This window comes from Paramisgurnus dabryanus, chromosome 10, assembly GCF_030506205.2.
Source record: "Paramisgurnus dabryanus chromosome 10, PD_genome_1.1, whole genome shotgun sequence".
NCBI lineage: Eukaryota > Metazoa > Chordata > Actinopteri > Cypriniformes > Cobitidae > Paramisgurnus > Paramisgurnus dabryanus.
This window is the reverse complement of record NC_133346.1, coordinates 30,261,558-30,281,924: the sequence shown is the minus strand read 5'-3', so window position 1 is coordinate 30,281,924 and position 20,367 is coordinate 30,261,558. Positions and strand designations below refer to the sequence as shown.

Below are 20,367 nucleotides of genomic sequence, written 5' to 3'. Positions count from 1 at the left end.
TTGGTTCCGTAATGTGAGTGATGATGGGGAGCTTGTGTCCGTTGAGCGCAAAGGGAGCAATCTGATGAGTGAGTGGTGTGAGAGGTATCTGAAGCTTACGTGCAATGGTTTGGTCGATGAAACTCCCCTCAGCTCCCGAATCCAGAAGGGCATGGCAGTCGTGAGAACGGGTGGACCACCGTAGTTTCACCGGGAGGAGCGTCGAGGTGGATGAGGTCTTCTTGACAGAGATCCCACCCGATAGTAGCCTCAGGTCTTTTACCGGACACTGATGGATTTGGTGCCTGGTGCTGCCGTAGTATAAACACAAACCCAGGGATCTCCGCCGGAGCTTCTCCTCCCAGGAAAGCCGAGCTCGACCCACCTGCATGGGCTCAAGATTGGTGAGGGGGCTGGCCGCACCATTGCTGCTGGGCTGAGGAACCTCCAGTCCTAAGGGTGAAGGTGCTGTAACCCTCCGGCATGCTGCTTGGGTGAGACGCGCATCTACCCTGATGGCGAGGTAGGTAGATCGATGACGTGGATCTCCCGTTGGATGTAGTCAGCCAGCCCATGCAGGAAATGGTCCCACTGCGCTTCTTCGTTCCACTTACACACCGCCGCCAGGATGCGAAACTCGATGGCGTAGTTGGACACAGACCTCTCCTCCTGGCGAAGATCAGAGAGGAGTCTTGCGGCTTCTCTCCCGGCGACTGAGCGATCGAAAACCCTCTTCATTTCTTCAGACAGCGTGGAGAACAAAGAACAACAGTCGTCACAGTTCCCCCACACCGCCGTCCCCCAGAGGGCAGCCTTTCCAGTCAGGATGGAGAGAACGAACGCCACCTTCGTCTGCTCGCTGGTGAAGGTTCTGGGTTGTAAGGCAAAATGGAGTGAACAGTGAGAAAGGAATGTACGTCAGAAACTAGGCTCACCCGCATATTCCTCAGAAATGGGGAGAAGTGGTTCAGACTGGAAAGCGCCCTCTGGTGATGTAGATGTTGCGGGTGGTGTGGGAGGCGCAGTGGGAAGCTGATGATGTTGCACTTGCAGGGTCAGCTCAGACACTTTTGTCACCATTACTTGGACGGCTCGACCCATTTCCTCTATAACTTTGTCCTGGCGATCTATTCTTTGCACCGCCCGCTGGAGGAACTCTTCGAGAGGAGATGGGGAGTGACTTCCTGCTGCTTACATCGATGGCCAGATCCTTCTGTAACGGTAATAATCTCACAAGAAGCAGTTGCAGGAATTAAACACAGGTTTATTTAAACACTGGATATAATGACACAGAGCGGGAACAAACACATAGTCCAGTAGACGGTAATGGTAACGAAGGACTACGGTGGTGAGCGGGTGCTGGTGGTTGCTGGTGACGTTGGTGGAGTAAGTCTGTTGTGCTTTCCGGGTTCGATTTCCTCTTTAAGGCAATATTTTTTATATAAACTTTAACCAAGTGACCACCGTTACAACTGGCTTGTAAACGTGAGCTACACGATCTTTTGGCGTTTGAAAAAAATTAAACCCATGAAATTATATTCATTTATACCACGGGTCTGTTGAATGCTGCATTCTGATTGGCTGAGAAATGTTCTATGGGTGTTGATTATTTTTCTGTAAACCACAAACCTAACTTTTTAAATGTCTTAAAAATAGGCACCAGAGCAATGTTTGTGGTAACCGTGGTATAAGCGGAATACTTTACTCCGGTCCTTTGAATTATTTGAAAATAATGCACACCTGCGGTGTGCATTATTTTCAAATAATTCAAAGGACCGGAGTCAAGTATTCAATGGCCCCTTTTATAATTCAATGGCCCCTTGTCAATTATTCCTTACATGACAGGATTGCTGCGGCACTTGTGGCCTCTAGTGGCGCTAGACGTGAAAAATGTAACATGTCTAGCACCCCCTAGTTGCCAAAAAGTTCCATGGTGTGCCTTTAAATACAACGTTACCAACGAATGTGTGCAGCAGAGGAGGCAGACTAGATCAGTGCGCTAACAGTAGCCGTTAGCCATGCAGATAATATATCAGTTGACGCTATTTAACAGTATTTACATCACATTAATATATACTTTTACAGTATTATTGAAGGCACTGTAATAGAGATCTGCTCAATTAAAACATAAGATCTGTGTTCAACAAAGAGCTATGACCCTTACACGTTTTGTCTATCAAGATAATCTTTACAAGTTAAATCGAAAATGTGTACATTTTGAAGCCTAAATTAAGCTGTCAGATTTAAAATGCTAATGGTATGCTATAAACGGAATACAGCACACCATGGTCACGGATCAACGTCATCATCCAGCTTCCTCAAACTTTATTTAAAAAAACACGCTCGCTCATTATGATCTGCGCTGTCTATGAACACTTATTGCAAATATTGCCCATTCCTAATTTTGTTTACGCGTGTCTCTCTGAGATTTGTTATCTTTTGTTAAGGTTTTATTTATTAGTTTATTATTTTGTTAGTTTATATAAACCTTAACATTATTTTCTCTGTGATTAAGATTATTACGCCTGATCATTGTGCCCCAAATAAACTTTAAAGATTATCTTTCACTGTATTATGTTTGATTGTATGTTTGCATACCATTTGCTAATTCGCCAGAAAAAAATGCGTTTTTACCATATCAGAAGCACTAACGTTAGTTATCAATTTCCAATCTTATGTACTTTTTCTTAGACGATAGTAAAAACCACAGACCGAGGAGAGAACCACTATAAATCTGGACATAACAGTGCAGCTTAGATGCTGGTTTACTTACCGGTATTGTAAGGGCCAGCGTGAGGGACAAGGTTTGTCAAGTCTCCCCCAAGTAAAACTTGGGAGAGATATAGGAGTTATAATAGTGTTCTATGTGTTTAAGATAACTATACAAACAATCTATGAATAAACATAACAGTTAAATTCCAAATATTTAAAATAATAGTTATATATAATTATATAGGTTTAATTTAAAAAGAATTGTCCAATAGCATCAACAAATGCTTAAATATATTATAATTAAACCATTATGTTCCCAAAATAAACCATATATACTCATTTTGTTCACATTTTCTATATATTTTACCTGGTAATCCACAAGTCTCAATGTGAGAGCCTGTGTAGTAAATTGTATCTCACATTCACATTGCTGTAAGCTGACTGGAGTATAGTTACAATAGTATACAAGTAGTATACAATTTATCATTTAATTTTTGGTATTTGTTAGACAGACATTCAAGCTATACATATCAGCGTGTTCTCTGAGAATTAAACTTGCAACATTTTGCACAGTTAACAAAATGCTCTAATCACTGATCCACAGAAACCTTACAGCAAGTTTTGTAGTAAACATCTTTATTTTCATAAAATAAGTAAACTGAAAATATACTATATAATTCACATGACAGGTCTCTACAGGTGAAGATGGCATTGTTGCTACACAATGTGAATGCCCACATGGAAATGCAAGTGTAACTGTGTTTAGTTTATATATATAATAGCAAATTTTCATCAAGGTCATGAAAATCTGGTCCTCAAGGATGATTTATTTGGTCTCCATCCAACAAAGTACGTAATGGAATCCTCAAATCGAGCAACATATTCACACACAGCACTGAAAGTATCTCTATCTGGCAAACCTGTCTCCATCTGAATCACACTTTTACTCATCTGAAAGGCTGAATACCTGTCATGACAGTTACTCGTTTGCCCTTGGAGTTTGTCTTTGAGAAACTGAATCTCTGCTATGGATTCTTCTTCTTCGTCCAGATTGCAGCTCTTCTTTAGTTGTGCTACTATTTGGTTGTTCCTCAGAATTAATAGTGAGGGTTTGATCACCCGAAGATGGTTCATCATCTTTGTCAGCCATAAATTGTGTAGCCATTTCCTCCTCTTCATCCATGGGTGGAGAAACATTTTTAGGCACATCAGCGCTATCCTGTCTCAGGGAGTATGAATGATCTTTCAAAATTTGTCCAGTGGGAACATTGTATAAAAACAAAACAGGGACATTTTTGTCCCCTGCAGGAAAATGACAGCTGAAGATGCGAGAATGGACACTGGGCTTCCGGTCAGCTCGTCGAAGGATAAATTCCAAATAAGCAATTAGGGCTGGGCGATATGACCAAAAAAATTATCGAGAAAATGGTTTCCATATCAGTCGATATTGATAATTATCATGATAAATAACAAATCTTTACTCCTGTCAAATTTAAAGGCAGATTTTTGCTCCTGAATGAAAATTGTAAAAAACAGACAGTTAATAATGGTTTTAAAATACTTTTTATTCAGAACATATACAAATACTAAAATCTTGTTTTAATGCATCTGTATTAAATGTAAATCTATTTGTTATGAAATCAACACATTTCTGACACAAAAGCAGCAGACTACTGTCACTTTAAGACCCAAGACAGACTGCTTTAAGTTTCAATATACTGAGTAACAGCTGTTTATGTTCACTTAAACAAGAAAGAAAACTTAGTTCAGTGATCACGCGTGTGTTATACATATACGAGCTATACACGCTGATAAATGGATGTCAAGAGTATCACGTTGCTGTGGGAGCGCACATACGCAAACACTATATTCACTGCAGTGGTGGATCTGCTGCTTTTCCTCAGTTTCCTGAATTTGTGAATGTCCTGTAAATATACATTTAAAGCTGTGCGGACGCAAGGCGGACGCTGAAGGAAAGTACAGTATACTGCACCTATTGTGTCTGCTGTGTTTGACGAACCCTGTTTGCGCGTCCAACATTACACACAAGAAAATGTTTCCGCACATTTGGATTTCGTGATTCCGTCCGCGTTATCCGCATCGCAAAAATCATAGGTCTCTACTAATAAATGAATAACTTGCCTCATCTTCCACTCCTTCAAGTCTAACTGACACTGTGATTGTAAACCAAGAGCGCGTGCCGCATCCGGAAGTGCTCGCGCAACATTACGCACAGTGCGTAAACATTATCGATCACTTATCAAACTTCCCTTATCGTTTTATCGGAAAAGTTTATATCGGTAAAATTATCGTTATCGAATTATCGCCCAGTACTATAAGCAATGTTAGTTTTATGGAAGGTACACATTTACAAATTAAAATAAAAAAAAAATCACACAATAAAATATTTGTATTAAATTACAATGGAGTTTTTCAGCATTTACATTAATCTTCTTCTTTGATCCGTCCACGTTATATAGCACATTAAATATAGTTAACATTTACTACTAAAATAACAAAGAATTATATCATTGTTACCTAATTTCTTAACTAATGCTGTTTACAAATACAATCATATTATTATAAGTGGGTAAAGCCAAGTTCACAAATATCAGAATGCAGGACCCACCCTTTCTATAATTATATCCAAACAAGTTACAATAAAAGTCAATGACCAGGTATTATTTTTAATATTTTAATTAAACAAATTTCTCGACGTAACGTTAGCCTTTATTAAAACTGCAGCGGATCTAATGTATTAAAGGTGACATAGAATGATTGAACAGGGTATTTATCCTTGTTCTGTGATGTGACATGTAGACAAATTTTCCTAAAAACCTCTCTCAGATAGCTCTATTAGGGTGGGGGATTTTTAACAAGTGGTTTTGCACCTATTTGGCTCCCCATACTGGCTTAACTTGCAATCTCATTACTGATTGGCTGACTTTGCTGCCACTCAAAAAATTTAGCCAATTATTTTAAAGTGGAGGGGCAGTTAGATGCCTGTGATGTCATAAGCATCAGTTTTTCAGATTGGGCTGTTTTCTGGCTGACATTTCTAAAAGAGGAATTTCTATGAGACTGAGATGTTTAGCATGTTTTGCACTTTTTGTAGGTTTGTGAATGTGGGTAGACTACCATTCTTCAACAAAGACAAGGTAAAAATGGTTTTTCATTCTCTGTCCCCTTTAAACAGTGGCAAAGTAAACAAGCTTTTAGATATTTTAAGAGAGAGACAAAGCTATTTTAGCTGTTGATTTTGTTATGAAAAACGTTTATTCTTGCTAACTTAGCCTTTTTAACTCCATCTGACCGTCAGAGTATCATTAGCGTGTTAAGCAATATGCACCATTAAAGTTTGGTCGTGGCCACATTAAGGCAGTAACTACAGTGTTCACATGGAAATCATCGTTGTGCGAGCTTACCTTACGGCACGAACAAAGTCTCCACTGGGTAACATCGGACGGTAAACGAGCATCTTTCCTTCGACGACTTGTGGTTGCATCTCCGGACAAAACAAAACACCATAGAAGTCTCTCCACAGAAATAAGGAACTGGTAACGTTAGTCGGTTACCTTAATATCACATAATTCTCTGTACAACAATATTTGGAAAAACTACAGTTTGAGAAGACTAAATATATAACGTTATGTATATTAACTGAAAGGTAAACTTCTGAGAACGTGAGGCTGAAAGGCTAGTGAGAGATTTCCCGTCATGACGTCTAAAGTCCCCGCCAAAGGATGTAGTCCCTTTCAGCAACTTGTTAGCAAACACCGTTTTTAAGACACAATAAAGTTTTAAAAAATCACAAGCAGATTATAACTAGTGTGTTTTTGTGATGACAAGAGGTGTAAATCAGGAGGCAATTGCAGGATAAAGTGAGACAGTTTATTTGAACAGTGAAACAGATGATATGATGGCAAGTTCACAGACAGACAAAGGCTACGGTGGCTGATCCTGGTGCTCGTGGGTGATTTCAGAGTGACGGATATAAACCGGATACACAAACAGGCAGAAATCCACGCTAAGACGAGACCACAGGAACACACGAAGACGATGAGACTGGTAATGGCACGTAGCATAATCATCTGGCAGTGAGAGGAGAGAATGAGTGAGTATATATGCAGGCTGGGTAACTACCGCCAGCTGGAGCGAAGCAATCACGCACACTTGCACTCACTCAGATCGTTAGTGATCAGACACGCACACACACATGCTTCAGTCACACAGACAAACAAAACACAGAAAGTCACGATGGACTTATCCTGCCGTGACAGTACCCCCTCCCCCAAGGACGTCACCTGACGTTCTCGGGCTCCTTGACCTGTTGATGAAATTCATCAATAAGAGAGTGATCCAATATGTCCCGAGCAGGAACCCAACTTCTCTCCTCTGGACCATAACCTTCCCAATCCACCAAGTACTGAAATCCGCATCCCCTCCGTCTAGGGGTCCAGAATGCGATTGATCGAATAAGTTGGTTCCCCAACTACGAGACGAGGCGGGGGGGGAACCGGGGCAGGCGGATTAAGACGAGATCTAAATACGGGTTTAATTTTGGAAATATGAAAAACCGGATGAATTCGTCTGTACACAGGGGGTAGATTAAGGTGGACTGTTACTGGATTAATGATTTTAGCAACAGAGAAAGTGCCAATAAATTTGGGAGTCAACTTGTTTGAAACGGAACGCATTGGAATATTCAGAGTAGAAAGCCACAGCCTTAGTGCGCTGTCTCGCTTGGAGTATAGCCTCGCATGCTCTACTCCAAGTGCGACGGCACCTCTGGACAAAAGCGTGTGCGGAGGGGACCGCGACTTCGGATTCCAGACTGGGAAATAGGCCTGTGGCTGACACTGGTAATGAATTGTGTGTGTACTCCACCATAGAGATTTGTTGGCTCCAGGAGGAAGGATTCTTGGAAGCCAAACATCGCAACACTCTTTCCACGTCCTGATTGGCTCGCTCGGTTTGACCATTGGTTTGAGGATGAAACCCCGAAGACAGCGACCGCTGTCTCCTTGGCTGAAGGCAATTTGGGCAAGGGAATAAAACGAGCCGCCTTCGAGAATCGGTCCACTACGGTTAAAATCACCGTATTGCCCTGGGAGGGTGGGAGGGTGGTAATAAAATCGAGCGAAATATGGGACCAGGGTCTCGAAGGGACAGGCAGGGGTCTAAGTAAGGAGGAGGACGATTAGACGACTTACCCACAGCACAAACCGAACAAGCCAACACAAATTCGTGTGTGTCACGAGCCATCCCTGGCCACCAAAATCGTTGCTTAACCAAAAATTTGGTTCGACTGACCCCTGGATGGCAAGCTATACTGGAATTATGACTTAATTTAAGTACCTCTGATCTCAGTCTCTCTGGCACAAATAACCGATTCGGTGGGCAACGGGCCGGGGGCGTTACCCCTTCTAAGGCTTTGGTTACCTTCGATTCGATCTCCCATGAGAGCGCGGAGATGAATAGAGTCTCCGGTAAAATGGGCTCGGGAGTGGAAACACGATTGGAACGCTCAAAAATACGGGACAAAGCATCAGGTTTGGTGTTTTTAGAACCTGGACGGTAGGACAAAGTGAAATCAAAACGACCGAAAAATAAAGCCCACCGAGCCTGCCTCGAGTTCAAACGTTTAACAGATTTAATGTATTCTAAGTTCTTGTGATCAGTGTAAACTATGAAGGGCACACCCGACCCCTCTAGCCAATGACGCCATTCTTCCAGTGCTAGTTTAACAGCCAACAACTCCCGATTACCAATGTCATAGTTACGTTCAGCAGGCGATAAACGATGGGAGTAAAACGCGCAGGGATGCAACTTCCCGTCTGAAGGTGTGCGTTGGGATAACACGGCTCCTACCCCCACATCTGACGCATCGACCTCCACTATGAACTGGCGTTTACGATCAGGGGCCACGAGAATCGGGGCTGAAACGAATCAGCCTTTCAGTTTGGAAAATGCAGTCTGGGCTGCATCCGACCACCTGAACGCCATACTAGGGGAGGTCAAGGCAGTCAGAGGTGTGGCTAGTTGGCTGAAATTGTGAATAAAACGCCGGTAAAAATTGGCGAACCCCAGAAATCTCTGCAAGGCCTTGCGAGACTCTGGAGATGGCCAATCAACCACAGCCTTAACCTTCTCCGGATCCATACGGACACCCTCAGTCGAAATGATGTGCCCTAAAAGGAAACAGACTGTGCATGAAAATCGCATTTCTCCGCCTTGACAAAAGCCCATTCCCTAGCAACCTGAGAAGCACTCGTCGTACGTGTTGCACATGTTCCTGGAGAGACGCAGACAAAATCAGTATGTCATCCAGGTAGACATACAGAAACTGATCGACCATGTCTCGCAACACGTCATTAACGAGTGCTTGGAAAACTGCTGGCGACCAAATTATAAGCATTACGTAAATCCAATTTTGTGAAGACGGAGTCTCCTTGCAACCTCTCGAAGGCTGAAGACATTAAAGGCAGGATAGGCAGGAATTATCTAAAAAAACTTCTTTACAAATTTGTTTCAACTGTCTTTATATATCAATAAATAAGTAAAATGTAAGTACTCTGAAAAAGAGAGTATAAAAATTGAGTGTCTGTAGACCTCTCACCACTGTTTTAAACACAGCTCATTTTCCATTCACTCCACCCCCTCCCTTCTGGGTTTCTTCTGAAACCACGCCCCCAAAACACATGAACGCGGGACACTGACAGCTCTGCTGGGAGAAGAATTTACCTCAGACAAGCGGAGAGGAAGGAGCGCGGTGCATGTAATAACATCATGTCACAATCACATGTAATAATACACCTAACTTTATCACTAGGAATATAAATAGATAGGATGGCTTTTAGTACTCACTATTAAGCCAGTGTTTTGCATGGAAGAGTTTCCGTGATGAAAGCATTGTTGACTCTGATGAGGACTACACTCCGCAGACAATACATCTAAGTTACCGCATCATCGACTCGAGGAAAAGCCACGTGATATTTACTCGCGTTTGATTGCTTCGTTTATTCCCTTTTTGCCTTCGCTGACTGGATATGCAGGTACTGTGACTTCTGAATGCACTTTCTGTGAGTTGTGAATGCTCTTTCTAGAGTGCCTCCTGCACGTTCAAATCAATCGGGTGTGCGCATGTCTGGGCAGATCCCATAACAACGGGTGGTGACATGGTCGCGAGAGAGAGGGATATTCGCGCAAGCTAATCATTTGTTTCGTCCCGAATGGAAATAATTAACTGTGTTTAAAACAGTCGTGAGAGGTCTACAGACACTCGACTTTTATATTCTCTTTTTCAGAGTACTTACATTTTAATTATGCATTTGTATATAAAGACAGTTTAAACAAATTTGTAAAAAAGTTTTTTAGATAATTCCTGCCTACCCTGCCTTTAACGGCAAAGGATAAGTATTCTTTACCGTAATGTTATTCAACCCCCGGTAATCAATACAAGGACGCAAGGAACCATCCTTCTTACCAAAAAAAAGAACCCCGCCCCCGCTGGAGAAGAGGAAGGGCGGATGAACCCCGTTGCAAGAGAATCAGAAATGTATTTCTCCATGGCCTCCATCTCAGGAACAGAAAGAGAGAAAAGTTTGCCTTTAGGCGGAGACGTACCTGGCAGTAAATCTTGGCACAGTCATAGGGATGGTGTGGAGGTAGAGAAGCGGCCCTGGACTTACTGAACACTCCCTTCAGGTCTTGGTACTCAGCGGGCACGTTAGTTAAGTCCATCGTCTCCTCCTGAAACAAAGACGCAGAGACAGGTATACAAGCAGAGACAAGACAAGACTTATGACAATCTTCACTCCAACCGGTGATAGTACCCAGCTTCCAGTTGACAGACGGGTTGTGTTTCAACAGCCAAGGATGTCCAAGTACAATGGGAGCCAGAGGGGAAACCATGACAAAAAACTGCAAAGTCTCAGAATGATTGCCAGAAATACAGATGGTGTCAGGGTCCGTGATGTGAGTAATGACAGATAATTCACTTCCATTGAGTGCAAAGGGTGAGATGGGTTTGGAAAGAGCTGACAAAGGAACTTTGAGCTTACGTGCAAACTAATGGTCGATTAAATTCCCCTCGGCTCCCGAATCCAACAGTGCGTCACAGGTGAGGTGTGTATTAAGCCACCGCAGCTTTGACGGGAGGAGGGTAGATGTTAATGGGGTCTTTGCTGAAGAGATTCTGCACGAAAGTAACCTCAGATTTACTTCCGGGCGCTGCCTTTTACCGGACACCGATGGAGTAAGTGTCCGGCCTCCCCCAATACAGGCAAAGACCCAGCGATCTGCGGCGAATCCTCTCCTCCCGGGAAAGCCGAGCTCGACCCACTTGCATGGGCTCTGGATCAGACAGGGAGGAACCGGCCACAGTCTCTCTCGAGGAAGACGATCTCTCTAGAAGAGCGTGAGGCATGACTTCGTCGTAAGCTGGAATTGTTCTCAAGCGAATGTCAGCTCGGATGGCGGCATCAATCAGACCGTTGAGAGAGGATGGAACCTCCCCATGTTGTCGCTCACGTTGAATGCGGCCGGTTAACCCATGCAGGAATATATCCCACTGCGCCTCTTCATTCCAGTGCGTATCAGCGGCAAGCGTGCAAAAATCGATAGCATAATCTGAGACTGAACGGTTACCCTGTCGCAGATCGGCCAACTTCCTTGCTGCGTCTCTTCCCACCGCGGATCGGTCAAACACTTTCCTCATCATCGCGGAGAGAGCATCAAAGGACTGAGTGCACGGATCGTGGTTCTCCCACACCGCTGTTCCCCAACGCGCCGCCTTTCCCGTCAGCAGAGATAGCAGGAATCCCACTTTGCCCTCCTCTGTCGTGTAGGTCTGGGGCTGGAGAAAGAAATGAAGAGAGCATTGTGATAGAAATGGTCTACAGCACTCTGGATCACCTGCGTATTTTTCAGGCGTAGATAACTTCGGTTCCTGACGGGAAACGCTCGCTGGTGGAGTGGGAGGAACAGACGGTGCGGGTGGCGCAGTGGGTAGCGGCAGCTGTTGGATCGCTATGGTGAGCTCGGACACTTTGTCTGTCATATCCATCATTGTCCGGCTCAGTTCCTCAATCCGGTTGTCCTGGGTGGTGAAACAATGTATGGCTGCGGTGATGAATTCTTCGAACCGAGCCGGGGATCCTTTACCTGCTGCTTCCATAATATGGCCAGATGATTCTGTGATGACAAGAGGTGTAAATCAGGAGGCAATTGCAGGATAAAGTGAGACAGTTTATTTGAATAGTGAAACAGATGATATGATAGCAAGTTCACAGACAGACAAAGGCTACGGTGCCTGATCCTGGTGCTCGTGGGTGATTTCAGAGTGACGGATATAAACCGGATACACAAACAGGCAGAAATCCACGCTAAGACGAGACCACAGGAACACACGAAGACGATGAGACTGGTAATGGCACGTAGCATAATCATCTGGCAGTGAGAGGAGAGAATGAGTGAGTATATATGCAGGCTGGGTAACTATCGCCAGCTGGAGTGAAGCAATCACGCACACCTGCACTCACTCAGATCGTTAGTGATCAGACACGCACACACACATGCTTCAGTCACACAGACAAACAAAACACAGAAAGTCACGATGAACTTATCCTACCGTGACAGTTTTATGTCATAGAACAAAACTTGAAAATATTTAGAGGCTTTGTTAACCACAGACCTTATTTCAGGCGATTTAGCAAAAACCCATTCAAAAAACCAATAGACTTCAGGGCGAGGGAACCGTAAGTGCTAAAATGCTTACTCGCCTCCGCGTTTTGGCCTTGTCACGGTTTACAAATGCATTGTTTCCTTCTCGTCTAGTGTTTGTGTTGTGACGTGCGTGTGTGTTTGTGGGCGTGTGTGCCAGCGACGCTGTCATCAGCTTACCAGCCACAGCTGATTCCACTCATCATCACCACCTGCACCCAATCATCTCTCCCTTTATTAGCTCACTCATTTCTCATCTCCATTGTCAGATCGTTGTGTTGGCGTCTCCGTGTGTGAGTTGAGATCGTGTTCCTGTTCAATGTTGGATTCCTGTTTCTTGTGTTCCGGCACATTGTTCTGTGGATTATTCACCTTCTGGCTGTTAATATCTCATCATTGCTGACCAGCGAAGCCCCTGCACCACCAACCTGATATTGACTGTCATTTTCATTCATTCTGTGTTCAATAAACATATTACTTGCATTTGCTTCCGCTTGTGTTTTCATGACAGGCCTATGTCACAGGTCGGAACGGACCACAGGTGTCGTGAGTCTCGCCCCTCCCTAGTTTCCACCTCGAGGAGGTCCCAAGAACACCCCAATGACCAGACACACAGAGAGCGTAAGTAAAATTTAAAACAAGCTTTATTAATTATAATTAAGGTAAATGGGAAGGGGGAAAGGGAGGCTAAAATCCAACTCTCGGGCCAGAGAGTGAGTGTCTCGAGTCGCTCGGACTCCGTCGCAGGGACTCCCAAGTGGGTCTTCTACTCCTCCTATTCTCTGTTTATGCGACGTTAATCAGAAAATTCACAGCATGCCTTCGTTCTGTGTTGCAGGGGGGCCCGCCAGGGGGGGACTTTCCTTTCCTGGACGTGAAAGATGAAGATAGTAAGTACCACCGAATGATGTGCTAGGTAAGTACCTGGTGCTATTCCCGGCAAGTCCTGGGCAGTCAAGCGTGTTGGACTCCTGGCCCTCCAGATACAGGTGAGGGTGCACAATGGCTGCACGGGATCTGGCTTGGATCGTTCTGGTAAGTGTACAGAGATCAAACACTGATTGTTAATGCTTAGCGACAGGTCAACGTACAGACAGACACACTGGATCTTCACGGGTGCTACGCTGCCTCCTAACCTTGGACATTCAGGTAAGTATTTCAGAAGGGTACACTGAGTCTTTGCTGGAGCATACAGGTAAATGTACAGAACAATATGCTGGCTTTAGTTTTGGGCGTACGGTGAGTATACAGAGGGGCAACTGGGTCTTTGCTTGGGCATACAGGTGAGTATACAGAACAATACGCTGGCTTTAGCTTTGGGCGTACGGTGAGTATACAGAAAGGCAACTGGATCTTTACTTGGGCATACATGTGCGTATACAGAAGGGCGACTGGATCTTTGCTTGGGCATACAGGTGAGTATACAGAACAATACGCTGGCTTTAGCTTTGGGTGTACGGTGAGTATACAGAAGGGCAACTGGATCTTTACTTGGGCAAACAGGCGAGTATACAGAAGGGCAACTGGATCTTTACTTGGGCATACAGGTGAGTATACAAAACAATACGCTGGCTTTAGGCGTACGGTGAGTATACAGAAGGGCAACTGGATCTTTATTTGGGCATACAGGTGAGTGTACAGAATGGACAGAAAATGGTATAAACTCACAGACCCTTGGGGGGTGGACGACAGGCTTTAGCCTTTTCTGAAACTTGGGAGACTGGAGAGGATATTGTTCCCGAGCAGCACTCCACACGGTCCCTTTCAACCGTAGACAACACTTTCACGACAACACAGAGCCATAGGCTCAGACCTATTTGGCGAATAGCAAAGGCAAACACACAAACTCCTTCTTGAAATTACTTGGCTCTAGTAAATATGTGGGAAAAGGGTATACCACCTCTTGACTTCGAACAAGGGCAGATAGATGTACGGGTCAAGGCTGCTGCTCGTTGGGCCTAACACGGCCTCGGCTGGTGTCACCTCACAGGTAAGTCCAGGTAGGTTGTTACACCCGAGGTGTACTACAATGAGTGGATCGAACGCTTCCCTCTCCTCTCTTCCAACTGACAGGACAAGAGATCTAGACAGAGGCGAACCTCTGAAGACACTCCACAAACAGGTAGTCACACACACAGCTGGTTTTCCCATACAGCAGCCAATACTTTTCACCGTTAATGTTTCCCACAATATTCACACTGTTCTTACTTGATGTCGTTGCCTCACCACCGTCACGTGGGGAAAAGGAATCAGGATGTCACAAGCGGCATATATGTGAAGATGGTCATTCACCAGCACCAATACTCAATTTCTTCAACAGGATTTCCGTCCGGCCTAAAGGGTGGTTACTGACAACATGGACATAGCACGACACTGCAATTTCCAAGTGTACACACACATCAAAGGAAAAGACTCACCCACTGCACTCCACACACTCTCAGTGAAATAGGGTCAGAACCACATCGGACCGGGGACTCGTCCTGGGAATCATTAGGGTACTGATGTAACGAGTGGCCAGATGAAAACGTTGCCGCCACGACAATCCAACGTCCTCCTTCTCTTGCTGTTCCCGGCTCACCCACAAATCCTTCCCACATTGGGGCCGCTCACACACTACGCCACAACTCACAAGAGGCTCACTGGTATTTCACACTCATGAGAGAATGCTGACACAATGGTAATTTGGGGTACTCACAAGTTTGTTGACATGAGGTATTTTTCCTCTTCCTTTCAGAGAATCGATAGAAGCACAGCACACCGCACAATACTACTTGAGTCAGCCTCTTTTGGCAGTACTTCCGGTAAGTCTTCCTGTTTATAATCGCTTGAAAGCACGTTACACATTTCCACAGGACAATGCAAGAAGCATACTGTATATATATACTCAGCCCAGTCTCTGTTCAAGCCAAATCCTTGGTTTCTCTTCGCCCAGTCAACAATTTCCACAGCACTTGCGTTCTCTCCACTCACCCAAACACTCAGTCTCACCCGCCGTATCGGCTGGAATAAAACTGCCCCTTTCCGGTGTTTTCGATGCTCCCTTTATACTCCTCTTCTTCGAATCGCCCAATCCCTGATCGCCACACTTATCTGCACACCTGCAATCAATAGAACCCAGATTTCAGTTGCCCGGAGTTCCCGGAAGCGACTGGTGTTCGGGGATTATTGTCTGGACGGAAGTAATCTCCATCACTTTTTGTTCCAGCCTTAAAAAGTCACTCGGTGACACCTACAAAGTGACGCCATAACTTCGGCACTCTATAATAAAGACTCATTGAAAAATGCGTTTACTGTGTGGAGATCCAGCATATGAATTTGCCTTCAGCTTCAATCTCTCATTCGTTTTCACTGGAGTGGGGGACTGGAGAGTTTAAAGCTGATTTCCACCACCTAGTGTACTGGATGAATTTATTTTACAGATCTGAAAAGATTCAGGGCTTTTGACAAAAGATTTAGGGCTTGAGCCCCAGAAGCCTATACCTTATTTGTAACTTTCTTTTTTCATATGCTTATAATTTCTTGATTTGTTTTAATTTATTTCCTTATTTCCCTTTTTTTGCTGATCTGAATATTTTTCGATCCATGACAAAAAAAAATCTGTTTAACCACATTATTGTAAAAATAATCTGTGATTCCATTATTATGCACTAGATGGGGCTCTTACCCAATTTATAAAAAACTAAAGCAAAGCAAATATAATTAATTAAACATTAATTATAATTATTAATTAATAAAATTCCTTTACAAAAATGCAATTATTTCAGTTTTTTGCTCAAAGTTTTGTATTTTAACCCATATTTAAGAGCTTATGAAAACAAGTAAAGAGATAGGATGAAAAGTTTTTTTTTTGTTTAAAAGCAGAGGATCTGTTCTTTTATTTGATATATTTGTATGTTTATATATTTATAGAAGAAAATTTTTCCCTGAAGGCATTTTGTGAAAATCACAAAAAATGCTGTGGCAGGCAACTTTAAAAAAACGGCTGACGTGGAATGAGTTGAAAAATGGGGGGAGGAGCACTTCAAATGTGGTCACCCTAGGGCACTACATTAGCCTTGTTTGCACTACCGGGCCACAAGCAGCCGTGCCATGGCCTGTTGCGTTTGCACTGTCACTTCCGAGGCTTGTTCATGCCTCGTCAGGGCTAAAGGCCAGGCTTTCCTGACTCGCTAAAAACCTTGGGCCAGAGCAGGCCTGTCAGAGCTAGAGGAGTGGTAAACGTCAAAATAGGGTTGTTGCGGTGACAGAATTTTCCCACCGGTTAATCAGCGCGTGACAAACCCGGTGATACCAGTTATAAATGCGTATGCAGACGTGGACAATTTACTTTCACTTTTGAATTAGATGCAACTGTTTAAATGCAGCGCTTGTGTATGCTGCGCTAAATCTCGTATGAATTCACGTGCAATGCGAGTGCAACAGCTGTTTTAATTAAGTGCTTGAGTCAACGTGTACAGATAATTTTTTTTTTTTGCCTTTATTGATAGACAGTAGTTTTGAGAGTCGACAGGAAATTAGAGAGTGGAGAGAGGGGTATGGGATCGGCAAAGGAGCTTGAGCCGGGATTCAAACTCGGGTCGCAGGAAGTGCGTTTGCACCATATGTCGGAGCGCTGCCCACTACGCCATCGGCTCCGACGTGTGCAGATACTTCTGATGGAAATCCTCCAGTACCAAGCTGAGTAACCGGCTCTTTCTCCATTTAAAGCGCTGCTAGAATAAAGGGTTTATTATTATTTTTAATGAAAAACACAACATCAAGACGATCTCGCTTATGTTAAACATTATATATGTATATTATAACAAAACGAGTAAGCACTTCTGCCATCGTCTGGACAGTGAGCCTGTTGCACACTCTGACATGAATAAATGAAATCTGACATCTGCACGCGTTCAGCTCCACTGAATTCAGGCAGAAGACACATTCAGTGTTTGCTCTCTCTAATGAAACTAAATAATTTAATTACAAGAAAATATCAAAACGATGGTGAAAGACGGTGTCACGGTGGGCAAGTGATCTAACCGGTGAGAGGCTGATCACCATGTATTACCGGTTATAGCGACTATCGCAACAAGCCTAGGTCAAAAGAGTTTATCTGATTTATCTGAGTCTCTGGCAAGATGCGTGTTACAGATTAAACTGTAGATTTAAAACTTTTAAAACATTGGGATCCCAAATGCTGATCTACAGAAGATACCTGCTATTTTCTTAATTCTGACTGATGAGAATGATAAGCATCTGAAGTGTTTTAATCTGGGTCTGGACAGCTCCATCTGATGGTTTTAATTCTTTCAGGATACAAGAGAGACCTAAATATTAATGTGGAGTTTCATCAATTTATAGCTCATTTCTGATTGAAGAAATAAACCATGTTGGAACTGTAACCGCTCTCCCTTATATGATTATATTCTCATTCTACATTCATTTACACTTGTTTTCTTTATATCTGACTGTGAGTGATAGTAAAAGTTGTAGTTTAACACACTGTTATCTTGTTATTTCTCTCTCAGTCTGAGTCTCTGTAATCTGACAGAGAAAAGTTGTTCATCATTGAGTTCAGTTCTCATCTCAAACTCATCAAGTCTGACAAAACTGAACCTGAGTCTCAATAAACTGCAGGATTCAGGAGTGAAGCTTCTCTCTGATGGACTGAAGAATACAAACTGTAAACTGAAGATATTACAGTAAGAAAATCCTTAAACCAATAAGATTAAACTTGTGTGTGTTTGTATGATGTAAATTCTTATAAAAGTTGATGAGAATCATCTTCATATAATGTTGTTCATCATAGTGTAAGAGACTCAACAGTGACTGTCAGTCAATGACTGTCTGTTGGTGTCACATTAAACCAGACATTCCTTTGCAGATTATATTAAAAAGGCCCTTATAAAGAAGATAAACTTATATAAGAACAGAAGTGTTACATACAAAGAGAATTTACAGTAGTACCATGAAATATACCTTAATGTTACATACTGAAAAAATGATGTAGTGAAGTCTTTAAGAATGTAGTTGGATCATAATAATAAAAGCTATATTAACAGAATTTACCAAACTCTAAGTTAAAGGTCACATAACATAACTTACGAGTTAAATTGACCATGATGCACATTATCATGACTCACAGCCTGTAAGTCTATGTTGTCATATTTAAACAATTCACTAATTCAGTCACTAATAATTGCGTAAGTTTTTGTATTTATATTCACACTTTAACTTTTTACAAAAAACTATTCTGCTTAATTCACAACACATGCGTATGCATACTTAGTTAATGAGACCCACTTTGAGTACACCCTCAGTTCTCCTGTGTCACATTACTATAACATAACTATTATATTGTATGATATAATGAGGGGTATAGATGAGGGATAAAGAGAGCATGAGAACATCTAAATAAACATCATAAAATATAGATGAGAATAAAGGTCTGAGACATGCCACTCATCTCATTACAATATTCTGACTGGATAACACTGAGTTTAAAGAGCCGTAAATTATTTCCAAATACCACAGTCTTGGCACATAATCTCTTAAAAACAGTCTTAAATTGTCTTAAATTGAACGCAAACAGTTCAGAAAGAAATCAGATGTGTCAGTATATGGATCCCTGTTATTATTCATTTGATTCAATTCCTTTAAATACTATACTTTATTTGTAACTTTTCTTTTTTCATTTGCTTATAATTTCTTGATTTGTTTTTATTCATTTCATCATTTCACAGTTTTTGCTAACCTGAATTTTTTTTTATTCAGGATAAAAAAAAACTTAATCCTTTTAACCCCCTTATTGTAAAATTATGTAATTTGAGATTAGGCATTGAGTCCACCCTATTTCACAGAGGTTTACTCAGTTTAAAATTTCTGGCCTCCCCACTGGTTTGCGTGGTTTATGGAAGATACCTGCTATTTTCTTAATTCTGACTGAAGAGAATGATCAGCATCTGAAGTGTGTTAACCCGGGTCTGGGCAGCTGCGTCTGTTGGTTTTATTCTTTCAGGATACAAGACCGACCTAAATATTCATGTGGAGTTTCATCAATTTATACCTCATTCCTGATTGGAGAAATAAACCATGTTGCAACTGTCATCGCTCTTTCTTATATGATTATATTCTCATTCTACGTTTATTTACACTTGTTTTCTTTATATCTGATTGTGAGTGAAAGTAAAAGTTGTAGTTTAACACACTGTTATCTTGTTATTTCTTTCTCAGTCTGATGAGCTGTAATCTGACAGAGAAAAGTTGTTCATCATTGAGTTCAGTTCTCATCTCAAACTCCTCAAGTATGACAGAACTGAACCTGAGTGAAAATGAACTGCAGGATTCAGGAGTGAAGCTTCTCTCTGATGGACTGAAGAATACAAACTGTAAACTCAAGATATTAAAGTAAGAAAATCTTTAAACCAATAGGATTAAACTTGTGTGTGTTTGTATGATGTAAAATCTTATAAAAGTGGACATGGGCGTAGATTTAGGGTGGGACGCTAGGGACATGTCCTTACCAATATTCAGGGAAGACTGAATTGTCCCTAGCAATAATTTTGACCAAACAATTAATCTGTATTTAAATATAACCACTGATGTCCGTCTTATTCTTGTGTTTTCTATTTTTTACTTATTATATTTTTTCAGGAATCATTTAAATGAGATTAGAAATATTTTGCAATCCCGTTCTGTAAAAATAACGCTCTATGTGGTACACAAACGGTTAACAGCTTTCGTTCTCTGTAATGCCCGCCTCCGTAACTCACATCGCTAATATGATTGGCTTTGCATTTCTTTAGTCCCGCCTCTCTAATCACATTGCTAATATGATTGGATTAGCATTTCTTGAGTCCCGCCTCTCTAAATCACATCACTTTATGGGCTTGTCTTTACTCGCTACGTGTGATAGGATGGTTTCACTTTATACAACGCGCCAAAGTTCACTCAACAAGACGCGCGTGATTA

At 42.4% G+C, this 20,367-nt stretch overlaps 1 protein-coding gene across 3 annotated transcripts in view; it reads left to right on the top strand.

The window, feature by feature from the left end:
- LOC135753702 (NLR family CARD domain-containing protein 3-like) overlaps window positions 1-20,367 on the top strand; it is a 76,416-nt gene that overhangs the window by 13,535 nt on the left and 42,514 nt on the right. For all 3 annotated transcript variants that reach the window (XM_073816090.1, XM_073816088.1, XM_073816089.1), the window contains 2 exons: window positions 17,925-18,098; window positions 19,630-19,803. In XM_073816090.1, coding sequence (XP_073672191.1) covers window positions 17,925-18,098; window positions 19,630-19,803 — 348 coding nt within the window. The remainder of the gene's footprint in view (window positions 1-17,924; window positions 18,099-19,629; window positions 19,804-20,367) is intronic.